We start from the raw sequence: 25,278 nt of genomic DNA on the forward strand, positions 1-25,278 counted from the left end.
ATTTTTATATTATAGAGTTGAATTTATAAATTTATCTTTTAAAATATAAAATGGTATAATAGTAAATTTATTAAAATAGTTTTCTTTCTTTTCTTTTCATTTCTTTTCCCAACATGATTATTATGCTTTCTTTTTTTTTTTTCCTTCATTAATCAACCAAACACGATAGGGGGTTAAAATTATCCTTCCCTTCCCTTCCTTTTCTTTTCCCTCATAACTAATGCATGTTATCATTTCTCTCCTTTCCCACCCTACCAAGTATAGTCTAAGGGACTTCGTAACACCACTCTTGTCAAAGTAAAAGTCGTTTGAGGTATAATGATGCACCAGCTTTTAATTACATTTGGCAAGTGAAGATGTTCCATTGTATAATACAATTATCAGTTACCAAGGGGTGCAATTTGGAAGGGGTAACCCAGTCCAATCCAAACTCATCAGCTCAAAAAATTTGAAATTTGATCTTTTAAATTCACAAATCGGGCTCAAATTAGGTTGGGTTTTCTCAAAACCTAGGCATGTTTTGGTTGGATTCGGGCTCAACCCAACCCAACCCAACCCAAAACCTAAAATAAAAAAATAAAAAATAAAAACTTAAGAAAACCACTGGTCGGTGCCATACTGCCGCCCGCAAGAAGTACAGGACTGGAATTTTTGTTGCCAATAAACACCCATGTTTTTCCCTCAACCCCACCAGCCGGTTTCACGTCGATGGTGGTGGTCATTCGCCATAAAGCCCTCAAAGATAATGTGTTTTTAGATGGTCGGAGGTCAAAACCGACAAGAAAACCATTGGTCGGTCACCAATGGAACCATGAGTTGTGACCCTGTACGTGAAATAAATCAACTGAGCGGAGGGTAAAAATCGTGAAGATTGTGAACCCTAGGTGGGGGTGATATTGCCATTAGAAAATACTACGTGGTTTGGTAATATCATATTTTCCTGTCCTTTCACCTTTATTTATTTATTTAAAAGAGTAAATATGTAATTTCAGATTGACAAATACCTTAAGGCACAAAAAAGTCTGAGATTGTAAATTAATTAATTGCACAAAATATTTTTATTAATTGTAAAATCAATTCTTTAGTACACTCAATTATTGGAATTAAATTGCCTTTCAAAAAAAATTATTGGAATTAAATTGTGCAAAGTGTTAAAAAAAAGAGAAGAGTTAATTAAATATAATGCTATAAGATATAATTAGGTAATTTTCCTTAAAAACATATTCTAATTCCATCAATATATTTGAAAAATGATAAAAGATCAAATTCATATTATTAGTCCATCACTGATTTAAAAACTTTGACCCGTGGAACCCACCCGACCGACCTGTCTAAAATATTGATGTTTAAAAAATAAATTTTTCTTAAAATTTTTTATGTTTACAAACATGGAAAATGAAAATGTAATTTGCATATTTCACGGGTCATTTCATTTTATTATTTTTTTTTTTTACAAACATGGAAAAGGAAAATGTAATTTACATATTTGTTAAAAAAAAAAAAAAAAAAAAAAAATGACCCGTGAAACCCGCCTAACTCGTTCAAAATATTCAGGCTGAGTTATTGACATAATTCATTTTAAATAAAATTCAGGCTAGCCCAAATCTAACCCAATTTTAAATTAAGGTTGGATTGGACTGAGTTGGGTTGAGTAGTCCAACTTGCAGCCTTTCCAAAAAGAAGAAGATGTTCAATTGTTACACATTATAATATAATTGTATGAAGTCGCTGTCACAGCTTTGATACATGCAGTTGTTTGCCATGGTCCAACTCTATATTTTTATATGGACAAGATATATATATATATTTAAAATAATTATACCTTATAATGTGTTCTAGAGATACATGCACTTGTACAATAAAGAAGACAAAGATGAATAGAATATATATAACATAATATAATTTTTGTTGATTTTATGAAGATGGTCAATCCATCTTTTTCTTCTTTATTGTACAAGTGCATGTATCTCTATAACACATTATAAGGTATAATTATTTTAAATCAGGTGTGTGTGAGTGTCTTCTTTGAAGGTAGATTACCATACCATTGGCATCTTCAATACAAAATGTTATTTTTTCAAGTAAATTTATATTTTGAGAGGAATTACAGTGTCAAAATAGTATATTTTAGAAATTGTACTGTAATGGTGCATTTCATTCAAAATACTATTTTTTGACACAATAACTACTCTTTTTCATTCAAAATATGAAAGGTCTTTTGAAAACCCATTGGAATGTATTATTTTCATCCATCTGTTATATTTTGACTTTGATAGGCCCTTTGAGAGTTGCTATATATGGCAATACTTTTGACAATTTCAAATTATGAGAGTTTTTTGAGAATCCATTGGAGTGTATTAGTTTCATCCACCTAGTATATTTTGACTTTGAAATGGTATTGGAGATGCTATGAGAGAAAACAATATACTGCGCGAGCATGAGATCAAAACCTAGGAGAAACCATGAACTTGTTTGGTGTAGTTTTCTATTTGTTGAGAATTCAAAATAAAAAATTTAGAAAAACATGTTCTGTTGATAGCTTTCAAAAGAAAAAAAGTTTCTTGAAAACTCAGCTAAAAAAGTTTTATTTTTTTGTTTTTTTAGAATTGTCTAGCCTGGAAAAATAAAATAAAATAGAATAAAATAAAATAGTTTTCTATTTTTAAGATTCTTCAAAAAAATATTTTTTTGAGTGACAATCTAAGCCAACCCCATGTCTTTAAGATTAACTCTCTGAGAAAATTTCCCTTTTACATATCATTCGCGTGGTCTTTGATATATATCATCACTTATTAGGAGAGACGACGAAACTTAGCTTTAACCATGCAAACATTTATATGAAACCAACAATATAGTTAATAATAACAATAAAACTCAAGAGTAATTACGTTCTACTATTTGTGATCTTAAATTATTCTAATAATATATAGAATGGTCAGCTCTAGCTATTTCACTTTCTGAAAGAGTGAAAGTGTAATATTTAATATATAATATACCCAAAAAAAACTTTTAAATATAACTTCATGTCTTAAATTAGAGTGAAAGAAGCTGCTGTGTAAAGAGCCAATGCCAGAAATGTGGAAATGATGGTTGTCTTTGTAGGCATCCTTCCTTTATCACTCCTCAGAACCATGGCCTCATAAATTGGCCAGCAGTTCAGAATCACAAAACCAGCTATAAACATCTGCCCAAACAGTCCCTCCAAATGTTCACTTGTGAAAACTTTTCTCAGCCCCACCAAGAACGCGATTAAATTGATTATTGCTGCCATTGCCATTGGCACGAACATAGGCGACGAGACTCCGAATTCGAAGGTCCCTTGATCATACCTTTTACTTTGTTCATCGTCAACGACTTTGCTGGTCACATTGAATCCTTGTGTGGCAATGCCCAAGCGTTTGGTCACGTATTCCATCAATCCAAACAAGTAAGATGAGAGTCCTCTTACCAACCACATCCTCTGATCACTCCACCATCTTTTTACACTACCATTTTCTAGGACGAAGTCAAGGCAATCTTGCACGTAAGCTCCAACAAATAGAAATGCATACAAGACGAACCATGGGTCTGAGACCTGTTTCACATTTGTATAGTTTTAATCACAATAATTTTGCGTAGTTTAGAAAATTCTCTATTAGTCCTACATTTCAACTCTAAAGACCAATAACTCCTATAAATATTTTTTATGACAACTGAGTCCTACTTTCACTAATTATTTTCGTTCATAATTTCGTTAACATTGATTTTTTTTAAAATTTTTTTTCAATGTTGCCCTTTTATAGAAATATCATTATTGTAATTTTCTTATATATATATATATATATCATAGACTTAAATTTACATAAACTTACCTGTAATTTTTGAAATTGCTTATTTCTAAAACAATAGAAAATAGAAAAAAAAAAAAAAAGAAAGAAATTTAGTAATTCATCAATTGTACATGAATATACTTCATAAAAATATATATATATATGGAGCTTTTTGGGCTTGTTTTAATATTTATTTTTATTACAATTGGTTGAATTTAAATAACTTGTTAAATGTTTTACAAATTTCTATTTTTGGTGGCATTTAAACCTATGTGCTTTTTCATTACTTTTTAAATTGATACTAATAACAAACTAGAGGTAAAGAGTATAGCTATTTAATAAGAAAATAACAATAAATTCGTTTATACTAAAGGGCAATATTGATAAAATAAAATAAAATAATAAAATAAAAAAAATAAAATTTGCTAATATAATTTTGAATTTAGTTGGAAATATTTGTTAAAAGTAAGACTTTATGGTGGACTTATTTGCCTTCAAAACTAAAGAGTAGGACTAACTAATAGTATACCAAAGTAATCACTATGAGGAAAAAGAAAGTGAGAGATACCTTTGGGAAGATGATGATTCCATTGAGGAGAGCTAATTGAGGGAGGAAGGCATATATGGTGATGGGAATCGACCAAATGGGCCAGAAAGCAAGGTGCGCATAGCAATGACCCATTAGAGGGCCCATGGACCGCACACCGAAGGTGAGAGGACTGTATTTGGAGAAGGCCACCTCAAGTAGGCCCACGGACCATCGCTTGTTTTGGCTCAGTACATCATTCAGGCAAATGGGTATATCGCCCAAAAATGCTGCCCTTTCTGGATCACAGAACACAGATTTCCAGCCCTCACACTGCAGCCTATACCCTGTAAAGTAGTCCTCAACCAGAGACCCATATCTAAAGCCCATCTGCACATTTTACATGTCATTGGGTCATCCATCCATAAATTGTACTCGTATCTACTTTTCGAGAAATTGTCACATGGTCCAGAATCATTGGCATCAATCAATTACTAATTGACATGCAAGCAAAAAGTTAAATAAAGCCGACACATTTAATCGTGTGTCAATTAGTGATTGGCTGGGGACTATAAAGATATATTAAGATACACATATACTGATATATTTTGTATTTCTAATCATTATCTTATATCCCAATCAATAAGCTTACCTTGGAACCCCAGTTGGTCTGGTTCTCATAGTTGCAACCTGCTACATGATGTGCCAATGCCGAAATTTGTTGGGCCTGGATGGGCTTATCAAAGACATTATCCGGGCTTAGCTCAGGTAATTCTGGAGTGACAAAAGACAATGGGCCTCCAAAAAAACACCGGCGAGAAAAAAAGCATCCGGTCCCAACATGATTAGGGCCTGAAAGCCCATCCATCCCCAGAGGATTCATTCGAAATAAACCTTTGATCTCACCTGCATAGATGTCATTCTTGTTGAGACCATGATACCGCTGAGGAAACTGAACGTACCCTAATTTGAGCCGAATTGCAGGGTCTGAGAAGTAACATAGCACGCGATGAGGCGTTTGGGGATCATTGGAGTACATGTCGCAATCTAGAGTTAGTATTATCGGTGCATTGGTCATGGAAGCCGACACTCGGAGCTTCAAAATACAAAAATAATATATATATTAAGAAAAATTAATTAACCAGGCAATAGTCGTGTCAGACCTCTTAAAACACACCATAATAAAATCGTGTTATATAATAGATTCGACATTGAATATGAAAGAACTGTAGAGCTTGCTTACCAAGACATTAAGGGCACCAGCTTTGAAATGATGTGGAGAAGCTGGACTTTTCTCTCTGGATACGTATATAAGGTTTGGCATTGAATGGCCTGTGATGTCTTTGTCTTTATAGATCTCTAACAAAACCTGATTTGCAAACCATTGCAGTGCATATAACTACCTTTAATCCAAGCAAATGTACACAGACTCATAATTGGCTCAAACTTTCTCTTTCGAAAAGAAAGATTATACCATTTAAGCTCATGTGAATGGATTAAAAGGATGAAAACTTGGATTAAGGTAAGTGGTAATTAACCTGAATAACAGTGGGATGATGTTGACGAGTGAAACCCTTTGTCCATTTGTTGAAAGCCTGGTGTTCTTGTTCACTGTTGATGTACTCATCCCCAACCTTCCCTCTCTCAACAACACTCCCTACCCTTGCCTTCATGTTTTCGTACATCATCTGTAATATATATGCATCATCAATATCTAGATTTAATTAATGGTCAATTAAGCTCATCACTATAACTATCTAATTTAATTACTCCCACACTAGTAAACTTTTGAAACTAATATAAATGCATAAAATTAATTTATAATACATTGTCTTAATTAATTGCCAAAAAAGGAAAAAAAAAAAAAATTTTAAACGACATATCCTAAATTTTGTGCAATATTTCAATTGAAAACTGTCATGATCACATTGGTTGCTATGAGTTATCAGAAATGATTTTTTAAGTGAAATATGACAATTTACTTCCAAATTGGAACAACCTTGCCAATATCTATTTAATAATATAAGATACAAAAATGGACGATTGATAAAGGATTGTTATGCTTGCAAAATTGGATTCAAACCTAATATGTCACCAAGAGTGCAGCTTGAATATTCTTAGTATCTCATCCCTTCTGTAATAGAAGACTGTAGCGGGTGGGTGATTCGCAATCTATTTCAAAAGTTTAAATTATTAGGTAGGGTTAACACTCGGTCCATATATACCCTTTCATTCTTTCATTCGGATCTGATGTGGGATAAATGACTCTTGTTACATTTTCACTCACATACCCAAATTCGCAACGCCCTCATTGCGGCTCGGGCTAGCTCACCCGGACACTTTCCAAGCCAGATGCTTGACATGACACTGGATAAAGGGTTGGTTCTGACTCTGATACCAACTGAAATGTGTGAGTGTTTCGCGATCCGACTAAAAAACCTAAGTTATTAGGTAAGGCTAATACCCAGCCCTTATATATCCAATCATTCTCCCATCCAGATCCAATGTGATACAAATGACTACACTTAGCATCTCCAGTGTAAAATGCTATATTCCTATGCTAAATCTATATTTTGATAGGAGTTACAGTGTCAAAATGCTATTTTTTGCAATTCCGTTTCATGGTGCATTTCATTCAAAATGTTATTTTTTGACACAACCATTCCATATTTTGAGAGTTCATTGAAGTGTCTTATTTTTATTTTAGCAACTTTTGACAATTTCAAAATATGAGAAGTCTTTTGAGAGAGTCTATTGCAGTACCTATTTTCATCCACTTGCTATATTTTGAGTTTGAGTGGCCATTTGAGACCTACTATATTTGAGAATACATTTAAGAATTTCAAGATATGAAAGGTCTTTTGAGAGACCATTGAAATACCTTATTTTCATCCACCTATTATATTTTGAGTTTGAGAGCCTATTTAAGAGATCATTGGAGATACTCTTATAATTATCTTATTTTTGGTTTCAAATAAAAACTACTACTATATAATAGCCAAATATATATATATATATATATATATATATGGAGAGAGAGAGAGAGAGAGAGAGAACACAAAGTGACAACATTGATAATTGGCCTTCCTCTGACTAAATTTGATAACAGACGGCCAATGACATGTGAACCTTTGTTCATATTAGCAGTGGACTGACGACCATATGCATCCACCAGTCACACACACACCATAAATTTGGTGTGTGGCCATTTTTATATATATATATATAGTTTTGTGGTATATTTCTATTCTAAATTTATCATCTATCATACATTCAATATCACACCTAATTAGGTCCAAATTCAAATCAATCATGAGAAGGGCGGAACCAATTAAGGTCTAGAGGGGACACATGCCTCTTTTTACTATGCTCCAACCTACCATACATAGGTATATATTTTTGATATATATATATATACTTATATGGTAATTTTAAATAGTGTCCTCCTCAAAATTTTAAATTCTTTTAATTTTCTTTTGAAAAAAAAAAATTACATATATCCCTTCAATATATTTTTTCTTTCTAATTTTTGTTTCCCTTTTCAAAAAATTTCTTTTTTCACTTATGTATAATTATGTATTTTTTAAATTTTTTTAAACTTATTTCTTTTATAGATGACATTTGTGATTGTATTTAATTAAAATATTATTAATTAATATTTTGATTCTTATATTTGTAACTATATTTTTTTATTGTATTTATTTAGTATATTATTTTACAACTATTTTTTTTCTTATTTGTCTTTTTGATTTAAAAAAATTATATTGTCATATTTATTAAAAATAAATAAATAAATTACAAGTGCATTGTGCCCCTTCTTAAATAAAATCCTGGCTCTGCCCCTGAATTCATGAGCCTGTGAAATCTCTCTCAGTTAAATTTCTTATTCAATTATAAGTAATACTCGTTCATAAATTGTATTATCAAACACATTTAACTACATAATTTCTTATTTTATTTATAATTAAATAAAAAATTGAGTTATGAAATAAAGTTGTTGATTGAAACTGAATTACTAAAATTAGCAAATAATTACTGTATATTTAATGAATTTTTGTCCTTCCAGCGAAAGAACTAAGACTTGTTAGTCCTACAATGGTCAGTCATCAATCACAATCTTTGGATTTACTAGAATCCTTCTTTTCTGTTTCTTTTTCTTTTCTTCCACTATAGTTACAAAACAAAATTTTCATAGTAAATAGGGTTAATACAGTACAAGAAATAATTAATGAAAGCTAAGTTTTGGACAGCTTAGTACGTACCAGAGCCAGAATTTTAATTCAGAGGGGGCGCAATGTAAAAAGAAAAAAAAAATTATAATTTAAATAAGAACAAAAAAAAAATTACATATTATATACATCATTCTTAAGTGCAAAAAGAAGAATGTTAAGAAGTAAGGGGCCAAAAAAAATTAATAAGAAGAATAAGAAGAAAAAAGGAAGAAAAATGAGAAATTTGAAAAGGAAAAAAATTAGAATTTGAGTAAAAAAGAAAATTTTAACTTTTTTTTTTTATATATAAGAAAATCAAATGAATATTAAGAGCAAAAGAAAAAGGAAAGAAAAATTTTAAAAACAATTTTAAAAATTTAAAATTTTAGTGGGGGCATTATATAAAAATTTTCTTACAAATAGACAAATTAAAATAAAAATTATTATATATTATAGTAGACAGGCTAGGTCAGGTCAGGTCAGGAGAGCAGGGCATGTGCCCCCTAGGCACACACTGGTTCCACCCCTATATGTTGGTCACTATCTCTGTGTCCTGCATGTTTGTCCTACACAATGCCCTATAGAAACATAATTGTATAATAAAATCTATATTTTTATTGGCAAAAAAACTACAATTAAAGAATGTGAAATAGAAAGTAATAATAATAATTTCCAAAAGAGGTAATAGTATTTGAAAAGATTGTTGATTACGATTATAGTTTACTAACTTTAACGTATATATATTTAAAATATATATATTGCTTAATAACTTAAATCGCACTTTTTAAAAAAATCATGTTAGGTGCAAAAAACCAAAATGCTATATTGTTAATCATTACAATGGGTGTGTATATTCAAATATAAGCACTTACATTTTAATGTGATTGCACAAACATTTTGAGAAAATTTGTTTGAATTAAACTCTTTAATTTGATTCAGCAAAAAAGAAAAAAAAAAAAAGAAAAAGATGTTGATGAAATTTATATTTTGATTAAAACAACACATTTGTTTTAAAATGCTGCAAAAGTTGTGGGCTCAAACTTCAAACTTGGACCAGGCCTTGTCAATCGTGGTAGGCTTGGCATGTGCCTCGGACTGGACACCATATATAATAGTATTTTCTTCTTTATTTTTATACGTTCTTCTTGAAACCTTAATTGTTATTTAATTGATTTTATTCATTATTTAATTTTTAAAAGAAAGCCCTAGAAAGTCGACAAGTTCAATGTGGGGACCACCAGTCCATTAGTCACGATCGATGTGCTTGAATGGGAAACTAAATTAAAATCAGAAATCATCGTCAAAATAAAAAAGTGAAAAACATAGAAAAAGTTAAACAACCTTGCAAAAAAAATTTTAACTAAAAAAAAAAAAAAAACCCTTGTAAAAATATATACAATACCATGAGAAATTTTGGAATAATATATTAGAAAAAGTAGAAACATCCCCTCCAAACAAAAATGAAAAAAATATCAAGAGACAAAGAAAATAGAACTTTCAAGAGAAAAATGTGAAACTTTTGACCATTTCTCATAAATCATTATAACCAAATTCTCAGCAAAAAAGATTAAAATGCTTGAGTAACAATATCATATCACTTTTGCAAGTTTGAGCATTTATGAAGTATTTGATCACTTTAAAAGGGCCAATCATAACTCACCATAAAAGTAAAAAAATTAAATAAAATTGACATATTTATTTTTGTAACATTCCATGATTAGTTTAGTTTGATCACCTAATTTCGGACTATATAATAAAATAAATATTACTTGACAGCATAGGTATTACCTTGATATTTTGAGTGTCACTGCACCTAGAATAATTGGATCTGAAATAAGCATCTGGACACCTCTCTACAATCTTGTTTTCCCTACAGAAGGGTAACCAGTGGGTTCCAAATTTGGCAGCCTCCATAAATGCAAAGAGAGTCAACTCGGAACCTCCATCGTCGGATACATAGACCGAGAGCTTCTCAGTAGGGTAGTCATAAGCCATGACTGATAAGGCCGTGTTCACAACACTCATGGGTGGCTCTTTATACGGATCTGCAGTGCATATAAAGATGTCCATGGCCGGAAAATCTTTCTCTGTGGTGACTTTGTGGAGGTTTTCCGGGAACTCTCGACGATGGATGGGTCGCATGCGATAAGATTGGGTGGTGGACCACATGAACCCTAGAAGAATATCGGAGATGAACATGGAGAGGGAGATGAAGAAGGAGACTAGGGTGGTGGAGTGGAAGAGTGAGAGTGCATGGTGATAGAGCAGAGCAAAGATGGCACACGTGTAAGCTGCCGCGAACAAGCGGTTTGTGTACGTGCGACGGGAGAGCTTGAACGTGTGAAGGGGGGCCTTGGTGGTGGTGGTGGTACCCTCCATTTCTGTGCTGCTCTTTCACTGCAGGGATGATGGAAGGGTTAGTAGGTCAATTCTTATAAGCATGTGAAATGATAACACACGTGTGAAACAATAAAATATCACAACACACGTGAGAAGGTCCCTTAGGTATTGTTTAGATTCCCCTTATTTCTCTGAGTGGTAGTAAGATGTAGTTGGAACTTTATTTGAAGGAAAAAAAAAAAAAAATGAAAAGAAAAAAAAAATGAGTTGAATACAATTATCAGTTACCAAAAAGAAGATGTGGTCAATTAATGTTACACAATACTGATGAAGTTGATGACACAGTTTGGAGACACGCACTTGTTTGCCATGGCCCCAACTCAATATTTTTTATTTGGACAATACAGATCAGATATTGGTAATTGATTGAAAATGGGTTTGTTACTCAAAGTCAAGTTGTAATCACGTGGATTTGACCATTTGACCATATTCATAAAATCTTGGAGCGTTATCGATCGGGCCAAGAAGCATAGCAACAAAAACTACATGATCCTATATATATATATATATATATATATATATATTCTCATCAACAAATGATTAATAACTTATGTTGCACTTACCCATGTGAGTCCTCCCATCACTTGTATGACACTTTTTTCTTATCAACAGATCATTGAAAAATATTTGTGAATTTTTTTTACATGAACTTATAAAGAGCTAATTGTGACGATGTTATGCTGGAGATTTTTTTTTTTTTTTTTGTGAGAATTGGTTGCTCATATATGTGTATATATATATATATATATATATATATATATATATATAGAGAGAGAGAGAGAGAGAGAGAGAGAGAGAAGAAAGCGTGAAACCCTTGAAGTAAGCGAATTTCAACCCATATGAGAATCCCAACTTGCTTGGTAATGGATACTGTAATGGATAGAATAGAGTCACAGATGCAAGGTCGATCTATTAAAAACAACATATATTATCCGTGTTGTCAATTTCAGAGAAATGTGAAGCCATTCATTGTTCAATTTCTCACTATACACGCAATACATTGGTGGTGCTAATTAAAGTCATCTGTCCGAGGGAGTGTTAAGGGGGATAGGGATCGATTGGGACGCAATAGCCTATAGGTGATCCAAGTCCTAACAATTAACACAAAATTTTTTTTAGTTCATATATTCATACATTCATGTCTTCAGTACATGGTTTAGCTCTCATTGAATTTCTTGTTTCTTTTTTCTTTTTTTTTCATTGTTACTTATATTTTTTGTTAAAATTTAAAAAATGCACCCTCTCAATTTGTAAAAATACCTCACTTCACATTTTTGCTCTTACTAATTTTTTGGATCCAAAATATAATCATATATAACATATTCAATTTTTACCACCCCACTACATAAATGATTTCCACTCACAGAGTTTGATACTCCCACTCAATTTTTAAAAATACTCACTATATATATTCTTGTATCCACTAATATTTTTATATCTAAAAGAAAGTAAAAAGTAAATCGGACTTTCTTGTTTATTCACTCTTTAGTGTCCCACATCCATTGATAATCTAAAAGTAGGAGCCTAATACCATGCCATTAGAACACTGACCAGCAATCAACACTATTTCTAACAAACTACCTTTCATACGTGATGTGTTTGGATGTACTATGAATACTAATTGTTGGCCTACAAGGATGAATTCTTGTACTTTGCAACCTTTTTTTTTTTTTTTTTGTTTAGGTAAATCCATAAATTTTGCCCATAAAAAAAATTTAAAAAAATACAACTTTAGGTAAAGGAATAAATTTTTTTTTTCTATTAAACAATGGTGGAGTCGAATCTCCTATAACACTCCTTAATTTACCATATGCATTCTCTCTGTCCAATTAATATACACCAAACAATTATTATTATTATTATTATTATTTTTGGGTAAAAAAAGAAAACCTTCAGGTACAAGAATAAAAAGGGATTGTATTCCTTATAATTTTTTTTCTATTAAACAATGCTAGTGTCGGATCTTTTACGGCTCTCCACAATTCACCGCATGCTTTCTCTGTCCAATTAATATACACCAAACAATTATTAAAAAGATTACGTAAAATGACTGCAAAGGAATTCGAACTCCCATCTTATGTTAAATGGGACTGATTATCGTTATTAATCAATTTGAACAACATTCATCTTGCTATAAACCAAACCCCCCTAACTCGTATGTTATCAAGATATGAAAAAAATAATAATAATAAAAAATAAAATAAAATAAAAAAGATATGAAAATTGATGCATACATTTAACTCCACGGAGTGGAATTAATTCACATCATGCATGCATTTGGTTAGACAAAGAATGTTTAAAGTTAACTGATTAGCCTTCGCCTCCACCACTTTTTGCTTCTTAATCACATTTAACATCTATACCTACAGGATCTGAACTACCTTTGGAATACCATGACTTTTGCTAAATTTACAAAATGAGACCTTGTAATTGGCCCAAAGAACAAGCCCAAAACAAGGAGCATAAGCCCATTTAAATGGAATATTCCATCATTCTTGGAGCTTTCTTGATGTCATTTCTGGACTACTTGGAAATTCCGACACAGCATCAGTGATATGGGTCTGAATGCGATTGAAGTCCTTTCATGTATTTGAATGAAGCCTGTTTTGTTCTTTTCAATGTAAGCACCATGAGTAATAAATTGTAGCACCAAACAACATATAATTAACCCAATAAATAATATATACTATTGTCTAAGAGTTTCTTTTATAGATTTAAATATAAACTAAAAAATTATAGTAATTTGTAAAATAAAAAATAAATATAAAAACTTATATACACTTAAAATTTTATTTTCATGTTTTTATTTGGCCCTGTATGCCTGCGTGCATGCATGCTATAATGGGAGTAGTAAGGGGAAGTGTTCCATCACCATCAAATTGAGGCTCCCTGTTTGATGCATGATGGTCACATCCTTGGTAATTATGTGTTTTGAACTTTTGACATACCACTTCCAATAATACAAAAAGTCCTGGTCCTTCTAAGTCAGTGGTCCTAGACCTGCAACCAAATGGTTGCATTTCTAGGACAATTTTGGTGGACCTAATGTAGACTTTTCACGTAGCCTTTTGTCCTCAAAAATGGGGAAGAATGATGGTTTGATATGGTTGTGAAGTGGTCTCCCATTTCCTAATTAACTAGTGTAAGATCACTTAGACCTGTTTGGTAATCACAGTTATTTTGTATTTTTACTTTGATTTGAAACAGAAGCAATGTTTTTATTTTTAGAGTGTATTCAACACTATTTAGAAATTTATTTGGTAATGTAAATTTGTTACAAAATTTTAGAAGCAAAAACATAGAAGTATAGTAACGTTGCTGCTTTGATCCAAGCAATGTTTCTGCTTTTGGTAACGTCATTTCATATTTTTCATATTCTTGTCTAAGATTTCTGTTATCCTCCTCATTTTACTTGAAACAAACAACTCAACATCAGCAACAAAATTGATAGTTGTGTTGTTTTAGTTTAAATGATTTCTATACAAATTAGTTGATTTGTTTAGACGAACTTGATTAAAAATAATTGTTAATTTTTATGACAAGACAAATGCATAAAGACCAGAACATACAAGTATGTGAAGAGCATTTAATTTCATTTACAGAAAATGCTACGACATATTCAATGGTTTTAATGAGAAACGCCCATGGTGGGAAAGCTCTCATTATTCTCCCTTACTCTTTTCTTTCCCCACTAGCCCCTCTCTATAAGGTCAGCAATGACGCATTGAACACATGACTCCACCAACATAACTTTTATTGCGGATCATAAAACACTTTAAATACCCCATTTCGGTTTCAATAGACAACGCATAAAACATTAATAGTCACAACCATTATGTTTCGTATTTTGCCTTAAATGTACTACCAAATATAGAATGCAAAACAAATACCATTCATATTGCAAAGAACATAACTAAAGAACCACTAGAGACCGAAGACATCAGTGCCAAAGCACAAGTACATATATTTACAAGAGCAGCAAACAAAAACACTTCAACCCACACCCAACCAGAAATGCCCTTAATATATACAAATTCTTAATCTACCCATTTCACTATTAGTTCCCCTAATACTACTACTACTACAGTCACCATTCTTTGAACCCAGTTAATGTCTAATTAATTGGGTGTCATGAAGCATATCAAGCTCTCACACTCGTGAGCAGCCTACCCGGTGTTTGCTTGCTTGCCTCTCACCTTCCTTCCATCTTCAACATTCTTCGTGACAACCAAATTTAAAATCCAATCCGATGGAACACCCATCACTCCGCCTCCCCTTCAAACAAAAATGTGGGAATAATTAAGGAACAGTTCACGTGTCAGCAGCGTCCAACATAACAACAGCCCCATCACCTTCTATCGAAGAAGGGGGAAGTTTGCTTCCAGCACCCATTTTCTTAACATCTTGGCTTGAACAAATGAAGATCCTTCTCACCATGTTACAAAATTCCCTACAAGCCAATGATGAAACATAAACTTAACATAGTTAGCAAGGGAAGACAACAAGCTTCTTGGATCGTATTCATTTGTGTTATAAATGACAGATTGTACGAGAATACTTACCGCCACGGATCATCACCCATGAGCATCATGTCCCCTTCGTCATCTGTAAAAACGATTTCCCATTTATTCCGAGGGCGTAGCTCCCCCTTGATTTCAAACATCTCTTCAAGTTCATTTATAAGGTCACCATACCCATTTAATGTGGTTAGGTCCACCGCCCGACCCACTGCAACCCCCTGCATTTGAACCTTCTCACATGCACATGAAACACACATACTTAGTACTTTTTAATAGTTTGAAAGATAAATGGTGTCTCAATTAATTGAAAATTTTATTAAGAAAGATGACTATTGTTACTTCCAGTTTATGAAGATATACCTTGGTACGAGTCCGGGTAGAGCAACTCTGCTTGCTTTGAAACTCCTTCGGTGATACCTGCAACTGTCCCTGTTTCTGTTCTTTGGACGCCTTTGAAAGGTCAGACTTCTGTTCTGTATCATTAACCAGTTGTGTACTCAGTACATGTCTTTCAGTGGTGACATTGGATACACTGACTGGCTGTTCAGATGACTTCTCAGATGGAAGGGTACCTTTCAAATCAACACCGAACAATCGACAGCTTGCCATAATCTCAAATCTCTTTCCATCAATTCGCTCCGCCATGGGGTCAATGCTCTGCTTTGCTGAGTGAGGAGTGGAATAGACCGAAAGAACAGACCAACCTGAAGCACTCTTACTGTCTATTTCATCCGCGAATAGATTCCGAGAAACATTTGCATGGGGAGAATATAGCCAGCGTCCCTCTACATGAGTCCTTAAAATACAGTTGTTGCTGCTATTCATGAGGGTGCAACCAGTTTCAGTTTGCTTAGGATGCCAATTAACATGATCTTCATTTCTTTGGCGTTCAGGTGTAACACTAAGTTGGGTTGAATCATGGGAAGGATTCCAGACAACTGATGCAGTTGAAGATGTAGTTTCTAGAATGTAGATGGCCAGACCAAAAAATTAAACAGAGAAATAAATTATGATGCATTGGATAATGTACAAATGAAGAATGAATGGAGTAGGAAAAGTCCCTCTCACCGCGAACTGGGATTTCAATTTGTGGCCGGGGCCTTTTATTCTTCACTACAACTGGTTGAGCCAGGCTTGAAGGAACAGCCACAAAAGGTTCTATCTCCCAAGGAGAAACCCTCTCAGGTCTTGCAATGGATGCATGATCATCCCATTGAACCTGAACAGAAAAGACAAGACAAGCCTGCAAGATTAGATTTTGAACATAGAACTATAAATTGATAGAATGTAGTGTAGTCAAATATGCCAACCTTCAATGATCTCCATTCAGATTCTTTCCACTGGGGAGAAATTTCTTCAACCCCAACTATTGTGCCTGTAAACCTGATCAATCAAAACAAATATTTCTTTTCAGAACAAGTAATTTATATAGCAAAGAACTCACATAACCTATACATAGATAATCTACTACCTTCTTTCCGGAGAATCCTCTCCCTCGAATCTCATGTTGAATCGCATGCCAACTGCAAACCCATTTTTAGCAGCTTCTAGATATTTGTTCAAGCCAATTATGAATTGACTTGTCCTGATATAACATAACATTCACCACAACAAATTTAAGTCAGCCAATGTGGTCTCTTCAACAGAAACATCATCTTCATCAGAAGGAAGTAACAAACGGTTTCATACCTCGGCTTATAGTAGACTACGAAGAGGGTCTGGGTCGCAACAGCATGAGATGCAGTTGCAAGCACTCCCAGGTGCATGCTCTGACTTGAAATCACTGATGATGGCATGGAGCTCTGCTGACAAGCAACCCGTCTAATACCAACACATAACTCTCCATTTCCCCCCCTAAGGAAACAATTCTTATAAGTTATGTAAATTAAAATATTTGGTAGAGCATACGAAGATTAGATATTTTTTTAATACAGGCAAATTAAGAAAACAATAAAGGGCAAAAAAAAGAAATACCTCAAGAAAACAAAAGAATCTCCTGCAACTAATCTCTTTGATGTGACAAATGTACTCCATCCTGTTGTAAGCAAATGCCTCCGAGGTTGGCCTGCTCATTTTAGTCAAGAGTGAAATGACTTGTCAGTTGGTGAAAAATTAAAGGGTATCTGAATTAATTACGAGCAGCAAAATATCTGATTGATCAAGGATATTTTTGTGCTTGCAGGTGTCTTCAAACACTTATGGGAGTAAGATCTCTTCCTAAAACATAGATGAAGCACAGTAAAAAAAATGAAAAACCATTACCTCGAAATATATGCTTAAATCGCCATTCGAAACCATGAAGATCCTTCGCTATCAATTCCTGGGTAGGCGTGGGCTGGTTCATATCCTGAACATACTCGAAACAAAGAATTCAATCAATAAAATGGAGATAGTGAAATCAATTTTCAAAATGGTCAAATAAGTTGACATCAAGTGAAATTACCAGGGGAGGGAGGCATTCATTAGCATGTTTCCGAAGAACAGAAAACCCACCATGGGTGCTTGTATCGGAGGCAGTTAAAACCTTGCAGAACGAGTGAACCCTCGGCCTTGGAGGTTCAGGAGGGCACGATTCAAGACTTCTTGGTTCAGTTTGCTACATATAATCATATATACTTTCACATTATTAAAAAGTTAAGCTTAATCTAAACAAACGCTTGCCGGGATGTCAAAACAATAAAGAAAATCAATAGGTTCTTCTTACATCTGGCTCTGGCATCAAAGTAATTTGTGCATAAACTTCATCAGTGTCCTGTTCAGCCTACAAATAGAAGAATATCTTAAAAACAAACTCTTACCATACCAATCAACCCAACAATTAAATTTAATGCTGGCTTTGTTTGCTGAGAAGATATAAATGAATTTTTTTTAAAAAATAATAATAATAATTCAATTTACATATCTTAGGACCAAAAAGAAATACATAAAAGATGAGTAACAACATTACCCAAAACAACAAACAAAAAAATTTCCTACCCTTTCTCCGCAACCAAGCAGAAACTAAATTAGGAAATACTAGTAATTAACAGAAAAGAGCATACCAGAAGCTGAATGTTAACAACATTACAAAGGATCTTTGAATGAATATTGAAGAGTGGAATCCTCTGATTCAATTCTTGATTAGTTGATGCCTCTAACTGAAAAAAGATCCCCAAAAATAAATAAAAATTCAAACAACAAACCTAAAAATAGAAAAGAGAAAAAGTTCCTATTAATAGCAGCTTCAGAGTGTCAGCAAAAAAATGATCTAATTCCGGAGAAACATTAAACGTACTTGTTCCATGTGACCTTGAGGAAAATAGAACACTTTCTCCCCTACCCTTGGAACGTCCACCAATGGCCCTGCACATGCTTTCCATAGCTCCGTATACAGATCATCCCCTCCAAAAACTACACAACACCAAAAAAAAAAAAACACACACACACACAACAAATTTCAGAAAACAGTATAACCTTCACACACAAAATGAATCAAAAATTTCATAAAACAAGCAAAACAAAATGGAAAAATAAATTGAAATCGAAAGGTAATTTCATGTTGACCTTCAGCTGAGAAATTAGGCTGCGAAAACGACCCTCGATTCGCCATGATTAAAGCACACGTTCAACAAAACAGAATCTTCAAATCATCAATCAAAGCTCAAATACCTCTTTCCGTACACCGATTCACCGCATTATATATATACCCACACTCGTATGTTCACAAATGCAAATAATGATAATTATCTCCAATAAATACCAACGTAACCGTTGAAAAAGATTCACAGGGGAAACCTCCGACGTTTCAATTCCACAATAACGGAAAGGTGCACCGGTAAATCGCTATGTAACCGTTACAATACCGCCTTTCAAGATCGCAAACCCGGCTTTGCTTCTCTCTCTCTACAGACAAACACCTACACCTCCCTCACTTTCTCTCTCTAGAATACAGGAAATGAGAAACCGCCGTGACAGAATCCCGAAAACTGCTTAATATACACCTTTTATGACTTGATCTGACTGTTTCTTTCTCTCACACACACTCTGCTTGTTTCCTTTTTCTCTGTAATAGACTGTAGGTCCGTATCACCAACCTAACTGTAGGTAAAGAGTTTTTATTTGCGAAAAGGGCAAAAAAAAAACAAAAAGGTTTTATTTTATTTTTACAAGAGATACACGGCGTGCTGACGATAGTTAGACGGAAAGTTAATCTGGACACACATAGTACCGTGTATTAACGGCGACAGCATTTCCAAAAGAGGCAAATAATTACTGACATCGCCTCGATATCGGTGTGATTGGCGTCACCGTTAGTTCCGTCTATTTGGTTGTCTGCTTCGCGGCAGGCAAAAGGATTGGCTAGAGTAAACCCAGCAGAGATTTTTTTTTTTTTTTTTTTTTTTTTTTTAATGATTTTTTTAGTAGTATTTATTGAGTTCTATCTTGTTTTATATTTGACCTGCAGGATTGTTTTAATTACGGGAATACCATTTGAATGTGTGGGGTCACATTAACACGTGGGGACTCCTGGGTCTTGATTGTTAACTTTATCGTCTGCAGACGATCTGCAAGAGATTTCAGTGGTCCTCATCTGAGCATGTCATCATAGGGTTCCACGTGTCGATCCATGCCAGTCTGAGCCTAGTCCGCCCACTTTATGTCTGGTTGATTTTGTTGAAATAGATTTCCAAAATAAATTAGACTATGTTTGGAATAATGTAGGACTCGTTCCATGACAATCCATCACATAGTATTACCCACTAATAAAATATTGATAGGTAGTAGTAGAATATATATATATATATATTTGATCAATTAAATATTGAAATTTACATTATTCATCTTAAAATTTGAATCTTTTTCTCTTCTTTAAGAATAGAGAATTTATATCATTGAATTAATAATTAAATATATTCATTTAAAAATTATAACACTTATATGATATAATCTATTAAAATTAACACTAAAAATGTAACATTGTAATAATTTTATTTTGAAAATTTAACAGTTTTACACTGAAGTTGCATCTTAAATATGGTATAAAAACTTGTACGAAAAAGATTCAAATTTCTATTTTATGGTGTTCGTGCGAGTATATAGTTGCATGACCTCTCCTCTTGAATCAAATTTATACTCGGTGTTCTGTCAAAAATTTCTTAAATGCTTATGAGGTACACTATATATAATAATGGTATGAGGTACACTTTACATAATCATTAAAAAGAATTCTCAACCGTCCTTATATTATTTTGGTTAAAAGGTAACATTATATGAAAAGATTTTTTTTCCACTGTATTACTAGAAAATGAAAAGATTTCATTAGTTGATTTTGTTGATTATTATCATAAAAGATTTTGAGTGACTTGGCATAGTGACAGGCTTTGGTAACTCGATGGCCAGGCTTTTCAAGGTTTTGAGTGACCTGGCGTAACGCCATGATTTAGTAACTTGATGGCGAGGCCATTAGAGGTTTTGAATGACTTGACATAGTGCCAGGGTTTGGTAACTCAGATGGCGAGATTTTTCGAGGTTTTGAGTGACTTGGCGTAACGCTAGGGTTTTGTAACTCAATGGCGAGCTCTTCAAGGTTTTGAGTGACCTGGCACAACGCCAGAGTTTAATAACTTGATGTCAAGGGCTTTCGAGGTTCTGAATGATTGTCGTAGTGCCAAGGTTTGATGACTTGATGGCGAGGCCTTTCGAGGTTTTAGTGACGCCAGGGTTTGATAACTTGATTTTATTATAATGTAATAATCTTTTAAAAAAAGTAGTAATACTCACGCCCAACACTTGCATGAATTGCTTAACCGAATAATTTATTAGCTATTTATACCAAATACAACGAAATGGAGGGCTCCACTTTCTTATTTATTGTATAATTGACCAATTAAAATAATAAGTCTAACAATTCACTGCAATTATTCAGTGCAAGAATCATTTTCCTTAAAAAAATGGTGTAATTTTAAAATCAATGAAAGATATTTCTATAATTTTATTAGTAAATTACATGGATCTAATCAATGAAAGAAATTGGTACACGGAACTCGCTCGAGAAAAAAAAATATGTCAGTAATTACCCATATATTTAGGGCATGTGTTGGTACGTGTTTTGTTTTTGGTGTTTTTATTTTTATCGGTACTATAGCAATAAATGGTTAAAAAATGCATTTGGCAAAAATTATTTTGTTTTACACGGTGCCGAAACATTTAGTTAATAGTGGCAAAAAATCGAAGCATCAATTTAATATTTTTATATGTTTTTGCAGTGTATGGTTTTGTAAATGAATAGTAATTCTTTTTTTTTTAAAAAAAAATTCTTAACATTTTTAAACTAACCATTATATTTTTTTAACTTAAAATATTTTTTTATAATTCTTATTTTAAAAAATTTATAATAAATGAATGTTATTAAATATACTTTTAATTATTATTTAAACCACATTACAAAACCTATGCCAAACAGATTTTGATTAAATGGCTAGAGTGAGTGAGTGAGTTTTAATTTTTGCTACTGATTTTATTGAACGAGTCAAATTCATTTGTTAAAACAAATGGAATCACCTGCATTGATGGTGAGTCAAATTCGATATATATTGTGAAGACAAATTGAGGAGTTCAGGTGAACACAAAAAATTTCAAACCAGACTCAAACTACCATAATTTATAAAAACAGTCAAATATGTATATATCATTTATAAATACAATGTCGTCCTATGTGTGAGACCTTAGTACGATTTAGCCTGAGAAACTGAAACGACAGCGTCCTTGACTCGGGGTGACACTATTATTATGACAAGTCCATATCAACCCGTATATATATAATATCGCCATGTCTTCCGCTGATCGGTTTGTACCTGCAACTCCAGATAAAGTTGATTCATGCCGGATTAAACTTTATTTACCATATGTTTTAGATAATATTAAGTTCTTTTGACTTGATCTTTATATTCTCCAAAATTTCAATGTCCTTCTTCATCTAATAATTTGTATGGTTGAAAAAAAAAAAAAAAAATGTAAAGAATTTCTAGAAAAACAAACATTCCCCCTTCACTTGTAATTTTTATTAATGCTCGGCTCTATCCATTTCCATTCACTCTTCCTCGAAATCAACCAAACAAAATATTCCATAACTTTTTTTTATCATGCCTCTCTTCTATTATTCCCTTCAACCAATCATAGCATAAGTGGTTAATAATAAACTTTTTGAATCTTGTTGAAAGCGATCTCTTGATGGTATTACTTAAACTAATATTGAATTATTCATCATTTTATGTGTGTGTATATATATATATATTTATATATTCATTTATTCTAATAAATAAGAATAAAATATTAACTTTACAACCTTAAAACATTTAAAATTGCGCAGAATTATCTACTGCACATAGAAATTGAGGGAAAAAAAATGAAAATTTTAATGATAAAATAATGATTCTATTCTTATTTATAATTCCGAGGTTCTTAAACTTTTCAAAAACCATTACAAAAAAGAGAGGAAAGTGTAGTTACATCCCTAAACAAAAGTCCAGGCATTTATTCAACATTATTCACTTACAAACTTATTTTAAGCCATTGACACAATTTGCACCTCTAGAAAAGAAATAAAGAAAAAGTAATAAATAATTAACACTGGAATAAATAAATTAAGCACCTCTAAAAATGAAAATGTGTCTTATTATTATTATTTTTTTATGACAAGAAATACACACTCCCATTTACGCATAATTTTTATTCACACTCCTATTCTATCTATCCATTTTCATGCACTATTCAAGGATATTTGAATAGTGTATTCTAATTGGGTAGGTATACCAATAACGTTGTATGTTCGGCTCATCCAATGACGTTCCTTCCAACAAAACAAAATTACTTTTTTCTATTATGCTTCTCTTTTATCCTTCCATTATGCAGCTTAAATGGTTAATAATAATAATAATAATAATAATAAAACCTTATGAATCTTGTTGAAAGTAATCTGTTGATTAGGCACGGACCTAACATAAGACCAGTGGTGGCGGATGAATTTTTAATATTTTCATTTTATACTTCAAATGTTTTAAAATTTATAAAGATGCCCCTACTAAAATTATAACTCGCCCCACTGAATTCTTTTTTTATTATTATTTTATACTTCAAATTTTTGAGAATTTATGAAGATGCCCTACTAAAATTATAATTTGTCCCCATTGAATTTTTCTTTCTACATTTTATATTTTAATTTTTGAAAATTTATAAAGAAAACCCTATTAAAATTACAAAAATGAACATACTATAAATAATTGTCCCAACAAATTAAAAGGCCATCCTCCTCACGTAATTTTCTGGATCCGTCGCTACTTCTTGATGGTATTACTTAAACTAATATTGAATTATTCATCATTTGATATACATATATATATATATATTCATTTATTCAAATCGATAAGAGTAAAATATTAACCTCTCCAGCCTTAAAACATTTAAAGTTGCGAAGAATTATTTATTCAAATCGATAAGAGTAAAATATTAACCTCTCCAACCTTAAAACATTTAAAGTTGCGAAGAATTATCTACTGCACAAAAAAATTGAGAAAAAAAAAAAAAATGAAAATTTTAATGATAAAATAATGATTCTATTCTTATTTATAATTCCGAGGTTCTTGACTACTCAAACTTTTCAAAAACCATTAAAAAAAAAAAAAAAAAAGAAAAAAAAAAAAAGAGAAAAGTGTAGTTACATCCCTAAATAAAAGTCCAAGGCATTTATTCAACATTATTGACTTTCAAACTTATTTTAAGCCATTGACACAATCTGCAAATTAGTTCTCTAGAGCGTGTGAAAATCAACAGCTTTGACAATGTTATACACAATTTACACTAATATTTTTTTGAACTAACGGTCTTAGTCTATAATTCATTCTTGAAAATTAAAATAATAACAATAATAGAGAATCAAATCTCTTTTTGAAAATCCTATGTTTCTAGGATCTTTCTAGAGTATATACTTAATTTGACCCATATTCCATTGAATTACAGAAGGCTCTATAAACCCTTAAAAACTATTATAAAATAATGATTTATTTATAAATATATATGTGTGTGTTTGTGTGGTCAGTGGTCACAATCACAGGTGAAGTTAGTTCCTTTGAGGGGAACTGTAGTCTGTATCTGTTGATACAATTATTGTTCACATAGAAGCAAATTGAGAAGGTGGCCAGTGCATGTCATGTAGCTTAGATTGTAATTTTTAATTCATAACACATGCATTACTTACCCAATTAAAGAATTGATGTAGAAAAAAAAAAAAAAAAAAAAACAAATGTTTGAATTTTAATTTAAAGAACCTCTATCATCACCATCCAATACAAATAAATAAGTTAATTTATAGGAGTAACAGTAAAACAGTTCCAATGAAGTTTGATTATATCAACATACAAGATTAGGTAATAAAACAAGAATTGAGACGTATAAAAAAAAATTGATTAAACAAATTAGTGTAATTAAACAGAGTTTTAGGACAGCATCATGCATGGAGTGAGTGCATAATAAAATAATTATGAGCAAAAAACCAAGTGGAATGGAATAATGAAATGTGTAACAGTGAGGCTTCTTTTTTCGACCTTTTGAAGAACAATTGAAAGTAAGAGGATTTATATAATACATATCTGATCATATTATAATCAATGAATATAGAACTTTGCATCTTTTACACACTATGTAACTATTTGTCCCCTTCAAGGATATGTATCTTAGATACCTTCCACAACCAACACCTTATTATAAGGATTTATTTTTACACAACAACGTACGTATTCTCTCTCTCTCTACACATCTTATCATAATAAAACTCTTCT

The 25,278-nt window shown here is 32.3% G+C and overlaps 2 protein-coding genes across 3 annotated transcripts; both read right to left on the reverse strand.

Moving 5' to 3' along the window:
* Positions 1-2,811: 2,811 nt before the first annotated feature.
* On the reverse strand, positions 2,812-10,965 carry LOC132308188 (cellulose synthase-like protein G2). The gene is made up of 6 exons (XM_059806207.1): positions 10,335-10,965; positions 5,874-6,023; positions 5,579-5,704; positions 4,988-5,431; positions 4,378-4,725; positions 2,812-3,574 (listed from the first exon to the last, which is right to left on the reverse strand). The coding sequence occupies exons 1-6, from the start codon at positions 10,923-10,925 to the stop codon at positions 3,029-3,031; spliced, it is 2,205 nt and encodes a 734-aa protein (XP_059662190.1). The 5' UTR covers positions 10,926-10,965; the 3' UTR covers positions 2,812-3,028.
* A 3,852-nt stretch (positions 10,966-14,817) lies between these two features.
* On the reverse strand, positions 14,818-19,537 carry LOC132308189 (auxin response factor 9). 2 transcript variants are annotated; one of them, XM_059806209.1, is made up of 15 exons: positions 19,010-19,537; positions 18,741-18,856; positions 18,508-18,603; positions 18,171-18,227; positions 17,910-18,062; positions 17,729-17,813; positions 17,441-17,531; positions 17,156-17,320; positions 16,938-17,051; positions 16,777-16,849; positions 16,535-16,685; positions 16,039-16,428; positions 15,827-15,939; positions 15,509-15,696; positions 14,818-15,396 (listed from the first exon to the last, which is right to left on the reverse strand). In XM_059806209.1, the coding sequence occupies exons 1-15, from the start codon at positions 19,053-19,055 to the stop codon at positions 15,258-15,260; spliced, it is 1,977 nt and encodes a 658-aa protein (XP_059662192.1). In that variant the 5' UTR covers positions 19,056-19,537; the 3' UTR covers positions 14,818-15,257. The 2 variants fall into 2 exon arrangements, with proteins under 2 accessions (XP_059662192.1, XP_059662191.1); XM_059806208.1 differs by having other exon boundaries at positions 15,827-16,428.
* Between the last annotated feature and the right edge of the window lie 5,741 nt (positions 19,538-25,278).

The sequence above is a fragment of the Cornus florida genome, unplaced genomic scaffold, assembly GCF_030987335.1.
Source record: "Cornus florida cultivar Cherokee Brave unplaced genomic scaffold, ASM3098733v1 CherokeeBrave_3.0.0_Hap2_Chr05, whole genome shotgun sequence".
NCBI classification, from domain to species: Eukaryota; Viridiplantae; Streptophyta; class Magnoliopsida; order Cornales; family Cornaceae; genus Cornus; species Cornus florida.